The 27,805-nt window shown below is 34.3% G+C and overlaps 1 protein-coding gene across 4 annotated transcripts in view; it reads left to right on the top strand.

Annotated features, from left to right (window-relative positions):
- LOC115455972 (fibroblast growth factor receptor homolog 1) overlaps positions 1-27,805 on the top strand; it is a 106,681-nt gene that overhangs the window by 40,915 nt on the left and 37,961 nt on the right. For 3 of the 4 annotated variants that reach the window (XM_030184813.2, XM_030184812.2, XM_037447377.1), the window contains one exon: positions 14,464-14,608. In XM_030184813.2, coding sequence (XP_030040673.2) covers positions 14,506-14,608 — 103 coding nt within the window. In that variant the 5' untranslated portion in view covers positions 14,464-14,505. Of the gene's footprint in view, positions 1-14,463; positions 14,609-27,805 lie in introns of those variants that run through there. The other variant, XM_037447376.1, reaches the window with a different exon arrangement.

The raw sequence follows: 27,805 nt of genomic DNA, 5'->3' as shown, positions 1-27,805 counted from the left end.
CCGGAAAACTTTTTTATGCAGACGAAGTCGCAGGCAGGGAATGCAATCTCGAAAAACACGAAGCTCGTGAGATCTCGTAAAGCACGAGAACTCGCGAGACTGGACTCATGGTTTCGCGAGATCTCGGTTACGTCTTAAATCTCGCGAGATTACATTCCCTAGTTGTAGGTAAAGACTAGTTCAATATAAGACTAAAAATCTATGAACGTGGCTACTAAACCAATGAAGTCATAATTGTCAAAATCCGAATTAAGTAAAAATATTAATACAATTTTTTTTTGCGAAATCTTGTGTTTTTTACATCTATCTGTCGTCAAACTAAGCCCAGGGCCCTTATGCTGTATAATAGTGTAAACGCGTTACGCGGCCGTGTCATGTTATCTTCGAGAAATGTGCGTGGAATGGTATTCTGTAAGCCAAATTTCTATAGTCCTAAACATGATGCGGTGTGTTACGTGCTTGTTACGAACCGTGAAAATAACTATCGGGATAGAGAATAAGGCCCCTGGGCCCTTATGCCGTATAATAGTGTAAACGCGTTACGCGGCCGTGTCATGTTATCTTCAAGAAATTTGCGTGGAACGGTATTCTGTAAGCCAAATTTCTATAGTCCTAAACATGACGCGTTGTGTTACGAGCTTGTTAGGCACTGTTAAAATAACGTGCGGGATAGAGAATAAGGCCCCTGACGAAAGGAGAACGTATCGCGTGTGACAACGAAATGTAAACCAACTAATTAATTTAGTTTTCAACTTTCAAACTCTGATTCGAGACGTTCTTTACAAACAGTATTTGTTGAGTAACTTATCGGATTATTTTTTTTTTAATCAAATCCTTAGTATAATTTTTGTTACAGTTGTTTTTATTATGTTTTCTTTAGATTTAGAATAATTTACCCCATAATGAGTATATACAATTTGGCATGCAACATAAAACGTAGTTAGCTTACATATCTTATACATAAAAAAAAGTACCCTTTTCTGTCTATCTGTATGTAATTGACATACATATAGATATGTATAGAAATATTATAAAACAAAGTCGCCTTTTCTGTGTTTATATATTATCTATTTTCTCAAAATCTACAGAACAGATTTATATGAAATTTGGCATGGTGATAGTTTTCTTAAACTATCTACTATACTACTACTATAACCTATATCCTTCCCAAAGTCTTCCTTGGGAAGGATATAGGTTACTTTCTATTTCGGGAAAATATATAGCGGGACTTTTATCCCGGAAAACTCCTTCACACCGGCGAAGCAGCGAGCAAAAGCTAGTTTTTAAATGTCATCAACTCAAAATCCGAGATACTATACGGAAGGTCGTTCTGTAGTACAAATGTATCATGTTTTGGAATTCTTCATGAATGGCATAATGGTATTCTATTAATGCATTATGAGGCCAATGTATGTACATATGTTTTCGTGTACAGAATTATGTTTCACCATTAAAACGCTTTGCATTCCGTCACATATGATGTTCGCGGTTATATTTTGCATTTAGTTTTTATGAGTTTTCTACCAAATGTATTGAGATTCAAAATGCGTTGAAACAGCATTAATATTGTTCGGATGTCAAATGATTCGCTGAAAGGTTCGTTCATACGTTGCGGATTATCACAAGTTATATTTGCAAATGTATTGAGGTTTTAAAGCCGGTCTTTATAGTTTAAAGCCGGAATTTTTTACTGTCAAGTTATTTGTTATTAAGAGCATACTTTAGTTTACATATAACATTATCATAAAGTGGCAATATAGGATACAATTATTCTATTCTAGTAAAGTATAGTATAATATTATTTCATTCGTATTTGTTTATAAACTATCAGTAGTGAGACACAGTTTAAGATGCTCCAATTTGATACTTAACCACTCCCACGTAAACAAGTGTAATGCTTTAATACGTAATAGACCTCGCCTTTACACAGGGCTGCCACTCACCTACTGTACGACAAACGCTTAACGCTTACATTTTGAAATATGTAAGGTTTAATGTCTTTAGGTTGTTTCCTTCAAACGATATATATATGAAAGTGCACACGTTATGTGAAACTATACACTTATTAACTTAAAACATTTATGTTGTCTCAGATTTTCCTAATATATTAATTCTAGCTGACAGCCCTACTTTAATCCGCTATAAATGGTCGTTACTAATTCATATAGATGTTCTGAATTGATTATTAAGTCACATAAACAATGATGATATCAGTTTTATAATACGTACTTACCACTTCATTAGTATCCAATTCTGCGATGTAATATCTGGTTTATTAAAATTCATATTGTGATTTACATCAAGTTTAATTTCGGCTTCAATGATATTAATGGTAAAAATTATGTCGGCTTGTTTACCGTGTAGTGCCTCCAGTGGGAATTCAAGAGCGAGGTAATTTTTTTTTTATTTATTAACGGTATGGACTCACTATGCTCTTTGAAATTAAATTAATTTTCGGATTCTATGTTTTTTATATTTTAGTTTTCTCCCGACGTTTCGATGACTTTGAAGCCTTCATGGTCACGGGGGGACTGAGGTGTTGTTCACCCGCAAAGTCAAAGTTACAATATCTACCTACATTTAACAATTATATAACTTTTTAAAAATTTTAGCTGTTGGTGGTCCGATCTACGCAGAATGAGCTCACAGTGTCTTGAAGTCGGGCAGCCGGTCTTTTGGGTTCCGATTTAATTAAATGTAGAACTGGATCCCAGGCTTGTGCAAGCTTCCAACCATCTTACCTATTGACAAGTATCCTATCACTTTGCTCTGTCAAATCAAGCGCAAAATATATTTATTACCAATCGGTTTACAGAGTGGCATTATATTATAGGTTCTTTATTCATTTGTTCCAATTCGGCAGTAGTTAACGTGAGGTTTGAACGGCATTCCCGTCACGAAGCCGAAAGCCGTTACGGAGTGTATGCATGGGCGACGATTGAATAACGATATCGTGCGCAGATTTGTAGTGTTGTGTTGATATTGTATCGATAGTTTGTTTAGTTGTGATTATATCGAAATAAAAAATAAGTTTTTTTTTGTGAATTTGTATTGGGGCGACAATATATGAGTATACGATATTTATTTTGATTTTTATTTCATTAATTATAAGAACGACACCTGAAGTTAATATAAGTAATAAATATTATTGATAACATTATGATACTATAGTTTTTGGTTCATATATTTTTTTTAATAAGTAATTAATAAATTAAATTGTAAAATAGAATGAACTGTAGATTTTTAAAGAACTCAAGACATAATAATTGATAAGTAAAAAATAACGCTATTCTAATATTAGAATGGTAAAGCGAGAGCGTGAAATAAAAGTATACTAACATTTTATTTATCAAGAAAAAACTCATTCTTAATTACATATTCTAAAATGATTTGGAAACATATTCTTACCAAATTAAACTAGATGAACCTATGATAAAGTACCAATACAATAATATACAAGTCTCAACGAAATAAATCTTAAAAAATATATCGATATTAGAAGCACATCACTAGCATCTGTCTCCTTGTCCGTGATTTATAAATTGTAGCACAATACATAGGGGAGGCTACCACAAGGTCAGATAATAGACATAACAAACGGAAGCTTTTACACCAATGGCTCATTAAAGCTCAATAAGTTGCGGTTTGTGAGAACTGTTTTTGTATGAGGGTGGTTAATATGATATATCGGTTTTTTATTCTGAATAAATCATGATAATGATGGTATTATTCGATGATTTATTGACGTGTTTATTTGTGTTAAAGGACGTTTGCATTCGTAAAGGTTTGCTTTATGGCGTTTGGTTTCTTGTTGCGAGACTGTATGAGTAGGTAAATTCGTTGACTATTTTTATTTTCAAATGCAAAGAAAAATAAACTGTATTTAGTAGATATAATGTGATTTATTAACTAACGTTTCAATGCAATTCCAGGTTATTTATCTATACATAGTATAAAACAAAAGCTGTCTGTATGTGATTGATTTTCTCAAAATCTCAGAACGAATTTGTGTACGGTTTTTACTAAAAGATAGTGCAGTTCTTGAGGAAGGTCTAGGTTAATAGTACATTACGGTTTTATGTAAATTGATTGAAATATAACGATTACTGAGAGGTCGTGTGGATGTAAAAAATCTTGTGTTAACGCGGGAAAAAATTTGTGACACTGTGTGTGTACAAGGATTAAACGAAGTTCTGAGTATTGACAAATATTGGTGTTGTGATCATTACGACCAATTACCTCGTATTATTCATTCAACGATCAAGAAGGACAGCGTCTGCGCAGCGTGAACACCGCTGTCAGGAACAAATAAATACCGGCGTATGTTTTATATGAACGTGATCACACGTCCACTTCGATCTCTGCTGTCAGTAAGTTGTCAATGTTTGTATAACTGATACAGAACATATAACCTCACGCCATTCTATCCCCGAAGGTGTAGTCAGAGGCGCAACTATCGGCACCATATGTATGTTAATATGAAAAATAACCCTGCTTATTTGATGGTAAGTGGTATGGGGTCCAGTAGAATATCGACGGAGGAGAGATGATTGCCCCACAACAGTGGACGCAATTATGCCTGTTGGAACCGGATATACAGGCTGATCCCGGAACGCGACACACTTACGTGGGCCACTATGGCGGGCTTTAGCACCTTGTGTACAATGGTCGCTATCCGGACGGATATAAAATATATCCACAACCAGTTAAGATGTGTAAGGGCGAGTTTTTTGTCATATCGAGCGCAAATTCCAGATTTCGGGCTGCGAATATTTCATTTACAAAAAATAAAGTTGTGATTTGCATGTTATTAGAAGTAACAATTGCTGAAATGATTCGGATGGAATTTGACATGATCTAAATCGAATATTACATACTCTTTTTACGTATAAGCATAAAATCATTATGAATTGTAAAAGACGTTCACAGACAGACTTGCGAGCAACACTAAAATATCTTTAAAAGTATTGTATACGCAAATCGTCCATGTAGTTTATATTACAAGTTAATCTCAATATATTGCGATCCGTCGCTTGGAATTTAGCAGAAAACAGACGCGAACCAGAAGCGGTGTTTACGTGGAAGTTTAACGGCCACTGGACTGTGAGGATGCTTGTCTTCCTGTACGTATGTTGACATATCACAGAATTTTGCGTTTTCCGTATGTTTAAGGTTCAATTTTGAATATTTTTTTTTTGAATTTTCCATACTTATTTGGTAGTTTTTATCCAATATCACCTATTAATAAGTAATTGAATATGTTTTAAAGCTAAACACTTACAAAACTTGAGTATTTTGTAATTTATATGTAGTTTGGATGTCCCCTTAAGTATAGAGGTGCCGTAATGCACCGTATAATTCCGCGCAGCTATCTTAGTGCAACAAGATACCCCGAGGCTCTCCCGTTTGCGCCAAAAAAGTCATCGAAGGTTTTGGTTGGTATGCCAATGAGGGGTTAGGGACTCGGTCCAATGCTCGCTCCGATGATGCTGTACTCCCGACTATCGATTTGGCCGTAAGACCTGTGAAACCAACATAACCGTTCCACTCACCCTCCAAGCGGTAGCGATGACGTCTCAATTCCCCGCAAAAATTGGTTGGTTGTACTTTCTTGTTATAATAATAATAATATCAGCCCTGTATTATATACTTGCCCACTGCTGAGCACGGGCCTCCTCTACTACTGAGAGAGATAAGGCCTTAGTCCACCACGCTGGCCTAGTGCGGATTGGTAGACTTCACACACCTTCGAAATTCCTATAGAGAACTTCTCAGATGTGCAGGTTTCCTCACGATGTTTTCCTTCACCGTTAAAACGAACGATAAATTCATAAAGAATACACACATGATTTTTATAAAAGTGAAAGAAGTGTGCCCTTGGTCTTTGAACCTGCGGACATTCGTCTTCGCAGTCCGTTCTACACCCAACTAGGTTATCGCCGCTTCTTTCTTAATATACTATAACTTATTTCTATACCACTTTCACACAATGTATACGAATTGTAGTACATATCGAAATGAACCTACAAATAACCTATTATAAAATTGAAATCTACTTATTTCAACCAGCTCTAATGTCGGTCGTTCAATCGGTCATACATTTCAACGTTTATCTAAAAACAGAAGCACTAAGTACCCTCGTCGACTAAAAATATCTTAAGTAATGTAAGTAAAAAATAAGTGCCGCCTGGCGTAGTAAGTAGCACTTTGTTTCAAGTGCAACCCTTTGTGGAGCATGTGTTGTGGTAGGTTTAGATTATAGAAGTTCTGATTTTGTATTTAAAATCACGCCTTATTACCAAGAAGCAGAGGTGAGATATTGCCATGTTTAACACGCTTTTTTCCAAATGAATACAAAATATTCTTTATATTATCACTAACAATTCTTACGAATACATTTAGCCATATAAAGTCAGTTATTATAGACCCTATTGTCATATATTGAGCACAATTTACAGTATCACGTGGAGGTTTCAAAACCCCTGGGTCAAGTAGATATTTGATATTTCTGCTCATACAGCCCTCAGCTTTGAATTGTGCCCGGTAAACAATTATCCGCCCCCTATATGGGGCTTTACATAGCTGGCAAAGTGAGGGAAATCCCCGAGTCAAGTAGATATTTGATATCTCTGCTCATGCAACCCTCAGCCTTGAATTGTGCCCGGCAAGCAACAATAATTCGCCCCCTACATACTTTATATAGCTGGCAAAGTGAGGGTGTGAACACCTCTGCCTGCCCCTCGAAAGCAATAGCGTGGACTCAATAAGTAAAAACATTTAAATAATTCCAAATCCGTTCAAGGGCTTACCTGGCGTCAGTTATAAATAACCAAAGCCACCCCAACTTTGGATCGTGGTTAATGTACCGACGAATATTGCTTGCAGACCACCATGCATTATAGCGATGGGGTGAGCCATATTTCTTTAATATTCAGCTGCTAGTATCAGTTAAGTTGAGAATTGTTTAGTAGAAGGTTTTTATGTTCACCCCTATAACTCTGAAGGGTGGGTAGAGGTGATAATGCATGCCTACTGGCATATAATAATTTCCAAACCCTTTAGTCTTGAAGGGGTAAGTAGAGGTGTTAATTTAGATTTTGATGATATTAGCGTATCAGGATATCATAGAATACCTATATAGATGGCGAATTTATTGCCACATTATAATTTCTAAAGGCAACGAATATAAGTGACTTTAACCGACTTCAAAAAGAGATTATGCATTGAACGTGTATTTTCGTTCTTTTTTATTTTTGTTACCTCAGGACTTAGTCATTTACTCTAACTTGTAAAACATAATATTTTGATTGTCTGCAAATTAATTTAACAGTTCACAACCAAGTATCACTGTACTAGGAGGTGTGTAATGATGGCAGTGGAAATCTTTTGTTAGAAAACTGATTTGAAATGTTAAAATTAAACTATTTTTTGGATTTTATCGCGGTTTTTATATTACAATTTTCCCCCGACGTTTCGAAGACTTTGCAGCCTTCATGGTCGCGGAGGGAGGGGGGGGGATAACACAATTAAAATATTAAAACCGCGATAAAATCTGTAAAATAGTTTAATTTTAATGTCTAACAATCGCGTAAACATAAAAAATCATTAAGCACACACCTACATTCTTAAGACAATTGAAGTGCTAAATAAAAAAAAATGTGATTTGAATTGTCTTAGAGAATGAAAACTTATCTAACTGACAATCATTCATACATACATATAAGACGCATCGGGTATAGTGGCAATGCACTATAGCTCTGCCGACAGTAACAAGGTGCGCAGCATCGCAGGAAGTTTACTGCGCACGTGCGCTGCTTCCTCACACAGGATGTTTTAAAATCGACTGGCAGAACGCGAATTGAAGGAATAAAACTGGCTATAATTAGATTCATTATCTGCTTTGCGAAAATAGACTAGTTATTACGGCTGTACGAAATTCCGATCACGGTCTTATTAATGATGTATATTTTATTTTATTGGATTATAATTAAATTAAACCTTGACATATTAGATAGTCAAACACACATATCTTCTGCTGGAAATTGAGCAAAAAAAAATATTATTATTAAAAACCAAAAAAAAATAATTAAAGTGTCATTTTAATTATTTCCAATAGACTAAATATTCATTCATGTTATGTTCCTGAGCCCATCATAACATTACAAGGGCAGCGGCTTGCTATACCTGTTTATAATTCATCTTCTTCAGCTTTTGGAAATCCACTAGTAAATAGGCCTCCCCTAAAAACTTCCAGACCGACCTGTTAAATTCCCTTCATCAAATATAATGTTTATAATTTAGTTACATTAATATCTTCCAGATAATTATAAAACAAAGTCCCTTTTTCTGTCTGTATGTTATCGATTTTCTCAAAATTAACTGAACGGATTATCAAGAAATTTGGTATGGAGATATATATAGCGAAACGTTTATCCGCAGGCGAAGCTGCGAGCACAAGCTAGTCTTCTAGATAACAGTTATCAGTAATATCCCAAACAATACGAATCGTCCTTGTCCTCTAAAAGTAGTTAACGTGCATTGACTCTAGCGCACTTGGCCTAATTCCTCATGTCAGAAATAAAACAGCCGTAATACAGTTAACATCTGTAGATACTTCCCCTTTACGAATAGAATCTTTATCACTGACAATCTATGGTACAATTAAATTATTATCAAACACCATTCTATTATTATTCTTTTTTAATTTATGATATTTTCATAATACTACTACGGTAAGTCCATCAACTCCCAAGCTGCTTCGTAATATGAAGAATTAGAAGGCTATCCTGACATTAGAATTATTTTTGGTGTAATATAAGAGATGATGTCTTTCTAGCCGATTTGGGCGACAGCGACAGTAGAAATTGGTCAGGCATATTTAACTCCAACTAAGACTGGGTACCCTGTAGTCGTACTTCTGCCTTTTGCTGCGCTCTTATGTGACGTATATAGCCAATTTTAACATGAGTAGAGGCGAATCTGTCTCTTTGTAATTACGGGCGTTCTATCTGAAGGACAGCTTCGACAGCCGTATAGGTAAAAGAGTAAAACAATCCCCTATTGACCTATTCGGCTATCAAAGGATTCCTTCGATTAGAACGCTCATAATTGCAAAAATACGGATATGCCCCCGTAGACGGAATAGGGTCCCCTAAACCCTATAAAGCCCTGTAGGCAGTGTAACTACTGGCCATAAGAAGACTTAACATCTCACGTCTCAGGAGTGCGAGCGCAGTGGAATAATACTTTGTAAAGGTGTGGATAGTGTTTCTACTGTTTATGGGCGGTCGTATCGCTTACCATCAGGTGAACGTCAAGTTCGTCTTGTCATTGAAAGCAATAAAAAAAATATGATTACCTTACCACGAAAAATTCTTTCCAGTCACAAAGCTAACCAACCGAAGTCTAGCGGTGTCTGCGGTTGATGTCATTTGTTAATTGTGCGGTTGTGATTATTTGTTTCATTACGGCTAATGGCGGCGCGTTTTGATTGTACGTCTGATTTGCTAAACGTTTTCAATTGGTATGATTTTAGCTGTTTACATTGTTGTTCATTCAGACTTTGTGTTTAGAGGTCATTTCAGATGGTCCTTAACAGGTGCATTATATTGACTTACAGCCATTTTAAATCGATCCAAATCTCAATCTTATTCCGAGAACGAACCAATTAAAATAACTCATTTGTAATCGTATCAAAAAATTTTGTTCTGATTGGCCTATTTTTGAGATCGAAAAAATCGGGATCTTTTAAAATGGCGGTTAGGAATGTAAATTCTTGTGGATTTTGTTACTTTCTAACGATGTACTAATCATATTTTAGGAATTTAAAATATACAAAGTTCTGTAGACGAAGTACTTATAAGAACAAAAAATTTACATTTTTTTTTACATTATTTGACGGAAAGTTATTACCACTGCCATGAACATGCATACAGTCAGAAAAAAGAGATTATCGAGTACTGAGTATCGTGCAACTAAAATAAAAAATATATGAAATACTATTCTTCTGTTTTTCACGAAATTGATTAAACAAGCACCCCGTGGTTTACCATAAAACTGTGTTTACAAATATTAATAAAAAAAAAACCGCTGCGTGCGCGCGCCATCTGCGCAGGCGCATAGGGACCGGCGCGTTATGTAATTATTTAGTTTAAACAAAACATTACGTCTTGTAATTCTGAGCTGAGATTCATGCGTTTTGTCAGTTTTTATAAATATCATTCATAAAATAAGCCATCTTTAACATTATCGTGTATAAGTGATGAATGAAAAATGTTATCATGAAAACAAACCATTTTGTGTCCTTCTTTACTTTATTTTTATGACTATTAAATAGTAGTGAGGATATCAAATTATGGAAAATGTAGTAAAAGGCCTGGATGTAAAAATCATCGCACTAATAATTCTGCAGTCAACGTATATTAAAGTGGTTGTTTTTTTTTTAAATTTACTTCAACATAAAAGTAAAAGACATCATTTTTATGTGACAGTATCTCAAAAACCTCATCCAGGTTTATCAGGATACTGAGACAATCGTAAAGCTTGACTATAGCGTATAATTATATAAAGCAAAATCAGTTATTAATAATCTACACTAATATATTACGTATTATAAAGCTGTAGACTTTGTTTGAACGCGTTAATCACAGGAACTACTACACCGATTTCGAATATTTTTCATTAATGGGAAGCTACGTTACTCCTGAGTGCTATGGGATGCTTTTTATCCCGGTAAAATATAAAACGGTTCTTTTATACCAAAAAATGTGTATCACGCGGGCACAGCGCGAGCAAAAGATAGTAAACTATTCTGTATTAAAATTAATAAACCAATATGTAACTTAAATACGTATACATATATTGGTAAGATATTTATATATATTTTTTAAATACTAAATACTAATAATATATAATAACAAAAGAAACATAGTCACAACCATCTTATCCTGTCTCAAGTAAGCAGTCACTTCCCTTAAACGTTTTTAAAATAATGACTGCCAGGTTTCTGAGACACCAAATAAAATCCATCTTAATTTACAACCCCTTATCAATCCACACATATTTTTAACCGTTCGCCACCCCATATGATAAATTAACAGTAAATGATACGCTGATAGTTCTATTTTAACTTCACAATAAAAACAATTTAACCCTGAAAGTATTTATTTTTAACCTGGCAACCCAGGTTAACCCGAACGGGCACGTGTTCGTAAGCCATAGAGTTAAAAAAGATTTTAATAGAACCCCTCTGTATATTTTATGGTTGATCGTAAAAATTTAATTGTTTATTCCGCTTTTGTATATTAAGTTTATCCTGGTTATTGTTAACTATTATTTTAATGGTTGGTTTTGATAGGTAAAATGTAGATAGAATTAAAATTATATTCAGTTTTATTATGGGTACGGTCTAAGGAAATAATATTAGTCATCTCTAGAGATTTGTATGTCATCTGCTTATTTTCTTCATGTAGCTTCTATCTTTTTGTATTACCAGTGGGTTGCGCGTTCCGGTGATGGTCTTTCTAGAAAGTTCCATTACGCTGGCAGTGTATATCCAATTACTTTTAATGCTTACGTACCAATTACGATCATTGACAGTCATTGCAATCTAGATATTTAAATATTTTCTTTATATATTTTTCTTTATATAGTTTTAGATGATTTTAAAATTGTTTGTAAAATTAGATAAATATCCGTAGAATAACAACAAATACCTTTCCTTCTTACAGAATACCAATTACCTATATCCAATTTTCCGAGAACCGGAAAATTCCCGGTAAATCGACCGTGATACGTGACACCGGGTTTATTTTTATACCGCACATAAAAACCAACCCTTTCATTATCCCTGGTCGTTAAGCTGTGAATCAAAATCTGATATTATAATGTTTGTGTTAGTATAATTTTACACGGTGCAATGAACTCTGGGTTTAAAAACGTTCAGAGGAGTCATTGATTAGTATTTAATTGTGTCAATGAGTTTTAAAAGATGAGAATGATTGCAGACCGGTTGCCAGAGGCGGCTTTTGGGGGAAGCGAACCGGGCAACCGACCGGGTCCTCGCGCTTACTCTAAACTTTTTTTTCTCTTCTCACTTTATCATGTACTGTAGTCTTTCCCTAAACTGATTGAAAAGAGCAACACCAGAGTTTCTTGCCCGTTCTTCTCTGGTTAAAACTGCTTTCCGAAGTGGTGGTAGAGTTAATATTGTCGGGATCTAAATAATGTATAACATTTTACAGATTCATATAAATCATTTCATTTCAGAGGCCTCGCAGGACCTTTTTTTTACGTTCTTACCGACAAAACTGTTAAAACAGGGGAACGTTATTTTACTCTGGCCAGGACCTCGCGTCTGCTTCTTTTTGCTTTCGCCTGGGGTCTACGCGTCGTTTAGGGCCGCCACTGCCAGTGGCAAAGTACTTAAAATCCGATTCCAGTCGGCTTCCTTTTATGTAGAATCTATTATCATTAGAAAGATTTGCAGATCGCATTTATGCATATTAGTCCTATATATTATGTCGGGATCCCTTTCGGAAAATGTTACTTTTCGCCACTGTTCAGACATTGTGTCATCTCATTTTAAATCTCTTTTGTGGTTTACGAATAAATAGCAGGTTATCTGAAAAATGATTGTAGTTTATAAACATTTTAAATAAGAATAATGTTTGAAGGACCGATCTCTAAGGTACGCTTAGAATCTTTTCTTATAGATCTCCAAATTTCGGAGGAAACCGAAGATCCATAAAGACAGATATATTACCCGTACTTACTGGCTTATTATTATTCTATTGTCAGTAAATTAATCTTTTACATTTTCAACATTAGATTCTGCACGAAATATTATCCAGTTTTAATTCTAGACTAAAAAACGAATTGTATTCGTATAAACATCGTTCATTGTCCTTTGTCCTTCAAATTTTCTTCATTTATAATTACGCTTTCCAAAACCAATACGAAAAGTAATCAAATGATCAAATTACGCTGAATTTAAAATACCATTTGGACGTTTCAATGTGATTGAAGGACAAATAAATTGAAGCTTCATTTGGTTTGTTTACATTTCAATCATAATTGAAAGCAAGAGACTAATTAGAACCAATGTTTATTGATTAGCGTCCATGCTGGCATTCAATAAATACACCGATATTCAAATATAGATCCTGCAGCAAAATTCTATGTTTTCGGAAATAATCTATAATATAATTATAATACAAAACAAAGTCCCTTTTCTGTCTGTATGTGATCGATTTTCTCAAAATCTACTGAACAGATTTTTATAATATTTGGTATGGAGATAGTTTATGTCCCTGGGAAGGTTATAGGCTACTTTTTATCCCGGAAAACTCTTTCACGCGGGTGAAGTCGCGAGCAAAAGCTAGTTAGCTAGTTAATTATAATTTCATATTTGGGCTGGGAGTCTTTGGATTCGTCATTCCGCGTATTCCTGTCAAACACCACTGTAAAAGCACTATTATATCCAGCTTTAAATGATTTCAGTTTTTGTATAAATTGGCCTTTGCCCATATTGCTGACTATATATTTTTTCTGTAATGGAGATCTTAATCTTTTAACTTTAATATATAATGCAATTTATAATGTTGAATCTAAGATGGCCAGCACTTATCATGATAGGAAATAGTTCTTCTCGTACTGGAATTCTGTAAAAAATACATCCCCTATAAACGATGAATCAACGTGAATTTTAACTTCATCCTAGTATACCACCATTTCTTAATCAATAAGTAAATTGTCGCTCATAATCTCAGACTTGTCATTAAAATTGGCGCCGAATTCGAAGTCACAACGCAGATTGCCCTGGCGTTAAAGGTGCACCGGTCAATGCACGTTGACAAAAATAGACAGCGGTAGATTTATGTTTGTTTGTGCCTTCGCGCGGGTGTTTGTCAATCGTAAAATGTATTGAATAATCACAGGAATGGCGTGTCTTAATAAATAGGATAATAAATAGCAGTAAGAACTGCTATAATAAAGTATGGATCGTAGATTAAGTGGACATACCAGTAATGAACATTTAAAATAAACTCTTTTATTAGTAAGGGGAAATAAATAAGATATAATCTAGACTAATACATAACCCTGAAGAGTTAAATTGTTTGTTTGACCGCGGTAATCTCTTTGATTTTTTTTACTTATAAGAAGCTACATTACTCTTGAGTTATAAGAGATTTATAAAACTTTTTATGGCGGAATAATATTTATCCCGTAAAAACTTTGTCACGCGGGCGGTGCCGCAGGCAAAAGCTAGTATAATTTTAATTAATATTGACACTAATGACTACTGATATTTAATTCTCTAATGAATAGTTCTGATTTTGCACTCTACAGCAACAATTTTGAGTATCTAGTAGCTGTAAGGGACAATGGAAATTTTCTGTTTCACGTCAAGAAACAAGACTATGCCGACATAAATTAAACGACTTATTTTGTCTTTCGTTTCAGAAACTAATGGATCCCAATAAGAGTTGAGATTTGTCGTGTAACATGAATCTCGCCGCCATTGCGTTTTGGCGCGAAATGCCAATCGCTGTCACGTTCCTTGTGCTGGCAGCGGCGTGCGCGGTGTCTGCCCGAGACATCGTACTAGGTGAGTACAAACTGTAAAATTAAAAAAAAAAAAAACTATTTGTCTCCAAAATTATTTGAAAAAAATATTTTTGTTCCGTTTGTTTTTTGTGATTAAATCCAACAAGGCTGTCTGATTACTATGTCCTTAGTGTCCAAAGGAGTAAGAATAATAAATTACAAATCGATGTCAATTATACTATACCGGCAACGCTGAAATGCAATTCACCATCCGTATACAGCCTAAATAAAACAATTGTCGAAACAATGGCGAATGGGCCAAATTAAACACCACTTGAATTTATATATCTGTTTATTCAAAAAAATAAATCTTAGTATTCCCAAAACATACGTTGATATTAACGAAAATCTATACGATAACGTCGATTTGAAATTTTAATACTACACGCGTAAAGAATATAAATGTACTTAGGGATTGAAATTGTACGTCAATGGATTGAAATATTTTTGGCAATCGGAAATGATTTCTTTTCATTGTTTATTATTCATTGCGCGTTTTGGGCGCCATGTCAAGAATTATATTCATACGCGGTGGGTTATGTAAAACATGTCGAAAGGATATAGTGCCGTTTGCCAACGTGTGGTCGGCATCAAGCCAGAATGGGTGACAGGCATGTCAAGAAATATGGACGAACAAATTATGAGCGTAATTTTTTAGGTTGGTAACGTAAAACTTTCAACAGAGTATTTTTTCTGGTCGGTTACGCTAAATTTACCGATTTTTAAGATTTAAAACGACCGATAATCGTTGATACATTTTTACAGCTTTTACAAAAAGTACATATTACATTAGTACATTAGATCATGTGCTGACGAGATAGGGCGGTTCAATTATATAATCAATCAATCTACCAAAATCAATCTTAATCAGTTCAATACTAATCAATTATTAAAACAAAAATGTTACCATACTACCAACAACACCAAATAATGTTAACAAGTTTAATTTCTAATTTGAACACACAAAAAAACAATCTCAATAAATATACTCCTATTTACCCAGAATTTTAAATCGATCAAAGTTGTAACATTAAAAACGGAACAATAATAATTTTGACAAATAATTACATAAATAATAAAAATATGCTTGCTGACAATGCCATATTTTAAAGTCAGTCAAACTTTTAATATTAAAAACGGAACGTGACGAATACATACAATTTAATTCCGTCTTCATTTCTATTTTATAAACGGCGGGAAGTTCGCCGCGTCTTGAGACATTTTTTACAAGTCTAGACAGAGACTTATCCAGTTTTCGTCACGCTGTATTTGAATCTTTAAATAATTAGTTGCGAATTATACCGTGCTAAAAGAATAATTGCAATCGTGAGATGATTTACCGAGTTTCTTAAAACGTATGCTAGTTATAGATATGGATTTATATTATTTCAAAATGTAGTACGTATGTAAAGTGTGACAACCAGCATGAGGCTACTATTGTGGACTTATGTTTTGTCTCTGTAGTTTATGTTTACAGAGCTGGTATGCCTATATATTCTATATTTATTTATTTATTGCACTTAATATACAAATGTATATAAGCGGATTTAATGCCATAGGCATTCTCTCCTAGTCAACCTAGAGATAAATCTAGGTTCATCATCATATACTACTATAATCGAACCACACGTTATAAGTAGATATTATAAAAATATGACAATACAAATATTAAATTTCTCATCTGTGTTTATTTCTATCATTATAATAAGACGTTTCAACATAACCTCATCCAACCTTCAACGCACTAACGTACTGTTAAATATAAAAATAATTTAATAACACCGAAAATAATAAACGGAAAGCGTTATTACTTCACGGGGACAAATCGATTGTTGCAACCCTCTCATTTGGTTCCAATTAGGACCGGATGCTTAATTATATTACTCCGGCCAATCGTGAACTGTGGCTTCTTTTTGTCAATCATTTTAAGGGTTAATTGCGTTAAATTGAATGGGAACATTAGATTGTGAACTTGGCCTTTTGTGTCTATTTTTTTCATTGGAGGGTTATATTTACGTCCTTTTACTTTGCCTCAATAATTATGTATTAGAAAATAAAAAATAATTAAGTATATATTTTCGCATTCATATTTTTAGGCGTTCCTAGTTGAAAACTGGCTTAAGAGAGTATCTAATGTTAAAGAATAAAATACTTTTGAAAACACATTTATTGCTAGTGCAGAAAAAAGACAGCCGGATGATTTATTTTAGATATATATGATTATTTAACTTATTATAATATACATGATATACGCACCTGAATATTATACAGAAATCTTAAAAAAATCTTATTTAAAATACTTTTTGTGAACACATTAATTATTGATTAAAGCGGCAAGACGAAAGACGGATAATTAATTTATTTGAATATACATTATTTACCTTATTATAATATCATTGATATACAGGATACTAAACAACAAAATATCATGTAATTTCTTTAACCAAAGTAAAAATAACCACACCGGCTTCTTATTTCGACCATTTCTAATGTAAATACGGCCGGAGTGTAAACACTGTTGGAATAACATAGATTTGTTGTGAAAGTTTTGCTAAGATCTGTTTTATTGTAAGTCGGAATTTTCATTCAAGGTTATGTGGGAAGGTCAAATTATATAACCAAATCAGCAGGTTTTAGGCGCGGTTTTGCTCAAGTATTTTTTTTGAAATTATATTTCAAGAAAATCTTAAGGTCAGGGGCCCTATTCCATCTACGGGGGCATATAAGTCTATTAGCAATTACGAGCGTTCTAATCGAAGGACAGATTTCATAGCCGAATACTTAAATAGAGGATTGTTTGATTCTCTTACCTATACGGCTATCGAAGCTATCCTTAGCAAAGAACGCCTTTAATTGCAGAGACGAATTCGCCTCTATAGATGAAGTAAGGGCCCCTTATTTTAAATGTATACCATATTACATATGAAATAAATAATATATTACTAGTGGTACTGTGGTCCCCTATGTAAGAGTCCGCCTGGTAAGTACCACGGCAATGTCTATTTCTGCCGACAAACATCAGTGTGTAGTCACTGTTGTGTTCCGGTTTTAAGGACAATAAGACTTAACAACTCATGTCTCAGGATGGCGAGCGCAGTGGATTACCAAACAATACTTTCTAATACAAGGTGTTGGATGATGTTTCTACTGTTTATGGGCCGTATCGCTTAACATCAGGCGAACGGCAAGCTCGTCTCGTCATTCAATGCAATAAAAAAAAAATGATTTTATATTTTACAGGGAAATAGATTGACAAACATATTGTCAATCTTTAAAGGCAATATTTTATTCGTCAAATTTAAGTCGATCCATAAACATTACCTATATTTTATTGAAGTCCATGTGCCTTATCTCTGGTCAATATGAAATGTGTGGTCCACTATCCTAAGCAAACTCAATTCAATGGAGTCAATAACAAAGGTTACGGTATCTCATTATTTGGTTTAAAGAATTTTCTGTCATAAAATACAAAATGTATGTTTTATCTCATGGCATTCTGGAGTATATGTAGAAATTTTGATCGAATTTTGGATGGTTATAGTTACGGGCTGGCCAGATATTCTCTATCGGAGAATTTTAATAAATAATCCCTATCCCTAACAGCGGATTAAAAGCGGCGATAGCCTAGTTGGTTGTGGAACGGACTGCCGAGACGAATGTCCGCAGGTTCAAATCCCAAGGGCACACATCTTTGATTTTAAAATTATGTGTGTATTCTTTGTGAATTATCGCTTGTTTTACGGTGAAAGAAAACATCGTGAGGAAATCTGCATAAGTGAGAAGTTCTCTATTAGGAATTTTGGAGGGTGTGTGAAGTCTACCAATCCGCACAAGGCTAGCGTGGTGGACTGAGGCCTAATCCCTCTGAGTAGTAGAGGAGGCCCGTGCCCAATTCTGGGACAGTATATAACACAGGGCTGATATTATAACAGCGTATTATTGGTAATTATTAACCAATCACAATAAAACATGTCAAACTTGATTCCAATTGGTCCGTTTTCGCTATTAAAGATAGCGATCGGTGTATTTTAACGTAATCTGTCGTTTAAAAACAACGTACATAGAAGGTACCCTAATTCTTTAATAACTTTACTATGACGTCCTTACACGTCATATATATCGTGACGTATATTGACGTTTGTGCATTACAAAGAGGCCGTTTGAATTTAAATTTTTAGAAATACAGATCCTTAATCGGGATATGTCCACCCACGTGAAAAGGACCCTTTTGTTAACGTTATATAAAGGTCTAATTTGCATAGAAATTTAAAATGAACGGATATTTACGAGTACAGTTTCGTATGACTAATAAAATACATTTTTATATGTCAGAAGGCACGTAAATAAATGTTGTATGATGGTAAATAAAAACCGCCTGACCACCCAAATGAAATTATGTATGTTGTCCTACATTGAGGTAAAAGAAGGGAGAATATTAAAAGGATATAGCCCTTCAATTATATATAATTATTTTGCAAACGATACTAATATAACAATAGCTTTTGCTCGCAGCTTCGCCCGCGTGAAGGAGTTTTCCGAGATTTTTTTTTTCTGACTTCCTTGATTTGTAGCGTTATATTAATACCAAATTACACAAAATTATTATAAATTGTGGCCTATGTGTTATTGTGATGTATAATCAATATAACTGTAAAGTATCATCCAAATACATTTAGTAGTTTTTTCGTGAAAGAGGAACGAACATATTACATTCGTACATCGATCACAAACTTTCGCATTAAAATTCAACTATTTTTCAGATTTTATCGTGATTTTTTATTTATTATATTAGTAGGATTAGAAGGCATCGTGAAAATATATTTTGAACGTATGTGTTATAGGCTTTTTAGAAGTAAAATCATTTAGTTTTATTTGGGAGCAAACGGATACCTATTATAAGCCTTTTAGTTAGTTCTAAAGAAGTTTTACACTAATTTAGTCATAAGTAACCATTGAATATAAAATTTAAGTGCTAATCAATTCACATATCTATAACTAATGTAATAAACGGCTTAAAATGTTATAAATCCGAAAGTTTTTATAACCTATAATCCACTAATCAAAAGTGTTGCTATATTTTGAATATTTATTGAGACTTTTTGGTCCAGTTTCTTTACACATTTAACAATTTATATCCTTGAGTAAGTATATTTAAAAAGTCAAAAGGCAACCTAAATATAAAACCTATTTAATTTTAGTCGAAAGTCCCGAACACTACCAATTCTTGTGCACTTATCGTATTTCATGAATCAAAGTCACCTCGAAATAATTAAAATCCACATGATCCTTGAAATCTATTCAATATTAACAGTAATAACAGGAAGCATATAAAAACATAATTATAAACATTTCTCGGATGGCACGTGACTCCCATACAGCCATAAGTCACGATTAAACAGAAAACGATCAAGATTTTCCCAACGTATTGTGAATTCGCTGAGCGGTGGCCAAAGGATGCGAGCTTCGCGTCCGGACGCGTCCGCAGCGCTTTCGCGGAGCCGACATCCTCGCTTCTTGATATGCAATACGCGTGCGGCTTTACCTGGCATTTGATTTTAAAAGTTGTGATATCGCAAAAAACTGAAGGAAGCGATTGTTAGATATTGATATGACAATGATACCAAATATTTGATGAAATCGTACATACAATTCATTTTGTAGCATTTAATTTTAAATAAACATAGCCATAGATGTCAGAATGTACTTTATGGTCATCTTTCTATGTTCCTAGGTGAGTCTAGTTGCATGACAATGAAAGCCAATGGTAGATGCCTCAAGCCTCAAGGTACGGGTTGTCTCGAAATTTGTCGAAAATAAGTGATTTGAAAAATTCAGTTTGAAGACATAAAAATGCTATTTTAAATATTACCCAATAAAGATTTACTTCTCAAGATGTTACCAAAACATCTAAATAACATAATCGTATATTAAACATTTCCATTTGAAGAGACCATTAAAGATGTTACGTCAGTTACAGAACTTCGATAATTCTCGAATCCAAACAAATCTCACTGGCTCCGAAATGAACTCCTGAAGTGGATATGATGCTTAAAATGTCGTAAAAATTTTATAGTTCCAATGAAAATAAATAGTTTTTCGCCGTGTTCCATTTAAGAGATATACAATAAAATGTTTTATAGCACATAAGAATAGATTCTGTACCTGCGGCTTCTGTTTCTGGGAGTATGCATAAATTATATTTTAGTTAATCAATTTTTAACTAGTTTATAATCAATAGCTTAAGTCTTGTGTTAATGTAAATAAAGACTAGAATGCAAAAACGGAATTTTTGAATCATTATATCTATTGTTCTGGGTCGTTTTAAATCACAATGAAATTGTTTTAGAAAAATATTTTTTTTTGTTAGGTGTTTGTTCTTCTCTTTTTATTTAAAAAACACATCTTAACTAATTAGCATCAAACATTCCCTCTTCCATCTAATAAGCCATGATTCCAAAGCCATAAAATATTTTTATTGGCAAATCCATACTCAGATTACAAACGCTATTTCCAATTCCGTACCAATTAAGTCCTCAAGTCACCAATAACTCAATCAAATCGGTAGTAAAATAAAATCAGCCTATAAAACAAATGTTATCTTAAAATAATTATGTATTTCCACACCAAATAAGTAAAAGGCGTCTACCTATCAGGGAGAAATTTGTCACATCTTGCATTAAATCCTCAATGAGGGTACGGCCATAAATAACTGTTATTTTCTCTCCAAATGAGATTAATTTAAATTCTCTGACGTGGAAATTTCACTTCTAAACACTTAGAGATAGAGGCTGGAGTCCCACTGCGGTGTTTCGCGAAATTAATGGTTATGACAATCTGGTTGGATTAAGCATGCCGTTTGTCAATTGTGGTGGAGTAAGTTATGGGGTTTTTTAAATTTCATTATCGCTGAGAAAATGAAAAGCGGCAATCTCGCAGTGAATAAATCAAATGCCGGGTTCAGAGGTCTGACGGGTGCTTGGGTAATCATTTTTAGTGAGGTGAGTATCAAATTTATTTACGAAGTAAAGGCCAATTGATTAATGGCCAATTATGCTTAAATACATAATTTAAAAGAAGCATCTGAGGACTAATTATTTTTTTCTATTCACGTATATCAATAACAAGACCGCCTACACCATTTATAGTTTGTGAATGTAAAACAATTCCACGTAGATTTAAAACATCAAGTGAAACGCGAACAGTATTCATTCACAATTCAAATTACAAAAAACATTATAAACTTGTAAATAACGACCCGGATCAAAGGCAGGGAGATTATAAAAATGCTTAACAACTCGCACATTGTAATAAAAAATCACTGTTGTAGCAACAAGGTAGGAATGGATGGAAACTGGAAACGTCGGTGTTAAGAAAACGATATTTTTGTTTTTTGAAATCAACTCGGCTTATTTACTCTTATTGCAAGCAAAGGTTCTTTCTAGTAACTTCAGTTCACGTACACCTACAGAGTTGGAGAAACTGTGGATAAGTTGACAGATTTTATGAAAGAAATGGAACAGGCTTATTATACCTATGGTAATAACTAAATATAAAGAATTCTTCATGTGCTTTTGTTTTAACCATTGCGAGGTTCAATGTTAGCAAAAGCTATCTAAAGCCAATTCGGCACAAAACAACCCTGACAATGAAGCTGTAATCCCGTCAATTCTGGAACTAAACCATGTCCAGCCGCTGTCCGAAATAACCTCACATTCGCAGCTGTTCATTTCAATATGCATGTGCCGATAATTCATCGCGGAGTGCACACTCCATTTCATAATTTCATACGCTCGCGTCTTCATCTTTTATTTCACTTCGATCTTGTTTCACCACGTCATCAGCTGATATATTTGACGTTTGTCCGTTAAAATAAACCGTCCCCGCGTCTAAACACGGTCGGGTAATAAATCTCCTCAATTTGACGTTGCGCCGGGACATGATCTATCTCGCACTTTCTATTTTCGTGGTGTTTGGCCTCACGAAAATATTAGCGTTTCCATCTTATATTTGCGGTTAGTTTTGATTTTAAGGCATTAGAATAATAAGGTATAGGGTACCGGACTCATTTTTGTTCTTTACTATTATCAAATATTTATGTTATATAAATTATAACACAAAAGGAATTATTAAAATCCGGTAAAAAATCAACAAGTTATAAGTCTTTCAATTTCGGTGGAAGGGGTAGTTAGCAAGAAACAGAAAAGAGACAAAATATCCACATGTGACGTCATCGGGCATTACGACGCGTGCGAGAGAAAGAGATGAAGCGATATCCCCAGGTCGCGCCCACTTCTGCACGTTACAATATTTTAAATATGAATTAGTCGCTCATTTTTTAACCAATTTTTATGCTGTTTTCGCAGACGTGCTTCTTTTTTGTATTAAAAGTCATTACATATAGAATAATGTACAAAATCAGGCATAGTTCGGTCCCCTATTCTTCGGATAATACGACGAAATAAGAATATGATGTTGGAATATTTGTTCAGCAACTTTCATTTGGTTTAAGAATAACTAAAAGTTGCTTATGATCTAATATCCTACAGCATTGTATTCCTAATTTTTTTAAATATATTTAGTTAAAGGTACAAATAAATTTTACATACACTCATTTGACACTCAAGTCTTGAATATACAGAGATAACGAATACTGCATTCTTGACAACCTTTTTTACGAGAAAGTAAATAACATTAGTGTGCTAGAATATTTGCAGTGATGCCCTTTGTAAATATTTGCCATGCCATGGTGTGGCGTTCAGTTCGTTGCGCCGAGCTATTTGTGATCGGCAACTGCTGCGGGCTCGCTAATGATACCAAAGATAAATGTTTTCTCTTTCTAAAAGTAAATATTAATAAATTTGTAATATCGTTGATGTTATGTTTGTTTAGATGTTACAATATTAAATGTTGTTTTTCGTGTAGACAATAACATATGGTTGTATATATTCTTTCATATTGAAAATGATACACACATCAGAAACATGAATTAATTTTTAAAATATCGACAATTTAAGAATGGGTTCGAATAATGTCAACATCAAAAGATCCTAAAACGGATCTGAAGACTCTTTCCACTAAAGACCCTGAAGCAGGGCAAAATGAACATTAGCGAAGGCGAAACGGCATGTCAGCACCAAACAGAATAAATGACAAATTATTCCCTTGTCCAACCTAACCGCAATTTCATCATTTTTGTTTATAACATTCTTATACCAATGGAATAAAGTTCAATATGCCGTAACTGAAATTTTAGCATCTGTATTCAAACTTTGTTGGCATTTTTGGATGCACATGGAGTCTCCTTATTCATTTTACAGTCTGCTGCTATTCTAGGAATAATATTCCGCCATATCTTCGTATATTTCGGTTGCAGGTGCCCAGATGTCGAACGTGTTTTATTGTTTGTTTTAGCAAAATTTCGCCGCTGTAGCCAATTTGTCGTCTCCGAACGTTTCTGTAGGTGCTTTACTGATCCCGCTCGCGTCTACTTTTTGTCTTTTTGCGTTTAAAGTTAGATGAACTTGATACCAATTATGGGGCACTGACTAATTGTTAATTGTGTTGGTTTTGATTCTTTGTGTCAGTGTGTTAGTGACGCATGCGTTCTGTTTACCAATTACAAGTTATTAATGTTGAAGTTATTGTTAAGACATCAAAAATGTTGATGATTGTGGATCTAAATATAAGGGAGTTACAAATGGTTACTTAATGTGACTGAAGGCAGAATAAACGAGACAATACGAAGTTAATGGTGAATAAATATTAGTTAACTTCCAAGTTTCTCTCATTACCACCAAGTTTAGCGAAATAAATTCGTTTATTCTTGGACTTTATTTTCTCATTACTCATGCCATTGCGAAAACAAATAAATTTTATAGTTTTACCAGAGTTTTAAATGAAACATTTTTTGTATTTGCAAGCGAGACTGCTATAGATAACTAGTAAAAAACCCGACTTTTTGCAAGTCGGTTCCATAGCGCAGAGCGGCGGTTGCACAAAGAAATGCAACGTTGCATGTTATCATTGAAATTTTTCTCACGAACACATGTGCGCCGACGGGACTAGAAAACTATGCAGTAGGCAATGTTAATAAAAACATTTTAAATAATATGCATGAAATTTAAGAAGGCAGGGTTCTCTCTGTTGTCCAGGCGAGCTTTATCCAGTTAGGCGTAGCTCGTCTCTATTATACATAAAAAAATATTATTGCTATAAGTACTCATAGAAATACAATTTTTAATTATGTTTTGCAAGTCAAATTAAATCCAATGACAAAGAACTTACGACATATTCTCGTCAGTCGCAATCGCAGTGTTAAATAAATATATTTGTACCTCATAAGCTATCCACAACGCACACACAATCTGATATGTATTTTATAAATTATTATATATACAAAGTTACTAGCCATTTAAATGCTTTAACTTCTTCGACTTACAATGTTTCTGCAAATATGACTTTACGAAATCATAATCTTAACACATAATTGGAGAAATGTTCTATCAAATATATTACCAAGCACCTTAACCAACAACAGTATCTAACAAAGCACAAGTAATGACGCCGTACACAAAAGGTCGCGATGGATAAACTCTCTTTATGAATACTATATTTCATGTATAAGAGGGGCTAATCACACAATCTTTGATGGCACATTGAAAAGCAGTAAAGTACGAACCTCTATGGGCTACGAGCGGTTTAATCCGAGATTGTGCTGAAGCCAGCGATTATGGTGTTAATTATATTGCTAGGAAGCTGTAAAGCGTTGGTTAATGAAATGAATATTCTTTTCTTTAGCAAGTTAGGGATTTAGCTTATAGAATAAGGTACGCAACAATGTTACTTATTTATATTCAGGTGAATGACACACTTGAAGTAAGACCACTAGAAGAGATCAATGTGACGATAAAGGTAGTGAATTAGGTGGGAATCAGAATCATTTTTTTGACAAATATATTATAAATCTTATAGAAATAAATTAGAGCTCTATATGACTTGGCATAAGTATCTAATACAAATATAATAGAACATTGTTATTTTAAAATTGTGTTGTTAATTAACTTTCGAAGAACTGATTTATAACCTATCACTTTTATTGATATTAGAAAGGCCATGTCTTTTAATGAACATGACAGGAATAAAGAGTTTCATAGCGTATTAATTTAACTCGATGGATATGAACTTCTAACCTTTCGGGTTATAAACTAACACTATCACTACCAGCATGTTATTTTCCTTGTTTTTATACGTCACCTCACTGCACCTGATGGTAAGTGGAGTGGGATCCAATAGAATGTCGCCTGACGAGAGATGATTACCCCGCGACAGTCGACATAATTATGCCGGCTTCTTGGAATATTCACAGGCTGATATATCCTACCACCAACGAACCGCTGTTAAAAAATTTGAGCATGATACAAGGCACCGATCTGAGGTTGCAACCTCAGATCGGAGTCTTGTATCAGATTTAGCATTTAGCAGATTCCCTCACGATGTTATCCTCCACCGTTAAAGTAAGCGATAATTCACAAAAAATACACACATAATTTAAGAAAAGCCAGAGTCCACGGCATCCCTTAATCTCAATTCTAAACTTCAGATTTATTGCCATCCTGTTTTTTTGTTTTTAACGTGTCATGTTGCACAAAAAATGTCATAACAAGCAAACTCGATACTGTGCTGTACAATTAAATCAGTTCGTAATTTTTATGAGCGCATAAAGATTTAATAACTCTTTGTAATCAAGTTCATATGGCGCCCGATCTTTGTGTATTCTTGATATTGTGTTTAATTTTGGCACTGGTTTTGCATCGTGTAGACAATTTAGATTTTATTTAGCAAACGTTTCGTTTATGGCTTTTTGAGAATACACGTGAAGCATTTCATGTGCATATAAAATGTCATATTTTTATTTTCGAAGTAACGTAACTTAATGTACCAGATTTTTGCTTTTGGAATATAATTTATTAAGTTTTCTTAATTATTCATAAAGAAGGGCTTCGTTGTAAACACTGACTCGTCTGCAACGATTTATAGCAAACGATGATTTGTCACGAACGAAAATTTTGTTGCCGTCGTATTTTAGTTCCGGACCCCAAATGGATCAAGTTACAAAAGGTCGAATTACAAGACAAATATGTGATGTTACATTATTTGCTTACCTGGGGAACAAGGATTTGAGACAAATGTATTTTAAACGTACCTAAAAATAAGCTAATTTAATTTGTTACTATATCAGAATGGCAATTTTTGGAATCACATCTCATCAAACAACATGCATTTTGCTGGTGGTAGTATATAATATATATTCGCTCGGATAGCGATTACCGTACAAAAAATATTAAAATCCACTACAGTGACTCACGTAAGTGTGTTGCGTTCGGGAATGAGCCTGTGCATATCCGGTTCTAACAGGCCTGCATAATTGTGTCGACTGCGGAGGGATAATCATCCCTCGTCAGTCGACATTCTTTTACCCCACTCCACTTACCATCAGGAGCCTTATTCTCTATCCCGCACGTTATTTTGACAGTGCGTAACAAGCACGTAACACAACGCGTCATGTTTGGGACTATAGAAATTTGGCTTACAGAATACCATTCCACGCACATTCCTCGAAGATAACATGACACGGCCGCGTTACGCGTTTACACTATCATACAGAATAAGGGCCCAGATGCTGTTAGGCCACTTTCCCATGCCTATATAAAAAAAAGAACAAGGAAAATAACATGCTTGAGGCCACATAATTTCCTCTTACTAAACACTGTTCAATAAGCGGTGATAGCCTAGTTGGGTGTGGAACGGACTGCAAAGACGAATGTCCGCAGGTTGAAGTCCCAAGGGCACACACCTCTGACTTTTCTAAAATCATGTGTGTATTCTTTGTGAATTTATCGTTCGCTTTAACGGTGAAGGAAAACATCGTGAGGAAACCTGCATATCTGAGAAATTCTGTATAGGAATTTCAAAGGTGTGTGAAGTCTGCCAATCCGCAATAGGCCAGCGTGGTGGACTAAGGCCTAATCCTTCTTATCAGTAGAAGAGGCCCGTGCTCAGCAGTGGGCAAGTATATAATACTGGGCTGACATTATTATTATTATATTATAAACACTGTTCAGAAATATAAAATCGTAGTTTCATGTATCTAACGATTGGAACTTACATTTACAACTAGATATTAACTTGCAGTAAAAGT

The sequence above is a fragment of the Manduca sexta genome, chromosome 6, assembly GCF_014839805.1.
Source record: "Manduca sexta isolate Smith_Timp_Sample1 chromosome 6, JHU_Msex_v1.0, whole genome shotgun sequence".
Taxonomy (NCBI): domain Eukaryota; kingdom Metazoa; phylum Arthropoda; class Insecta; order Lepidoptera; family Sphingidae; genus Manduca; species Manduca sexta.
The sequence above is the reverse complement of the archived record's forward strand: the minus strand, read 5'-3'. Positions and strand labels throughout refer to the sequence as shown.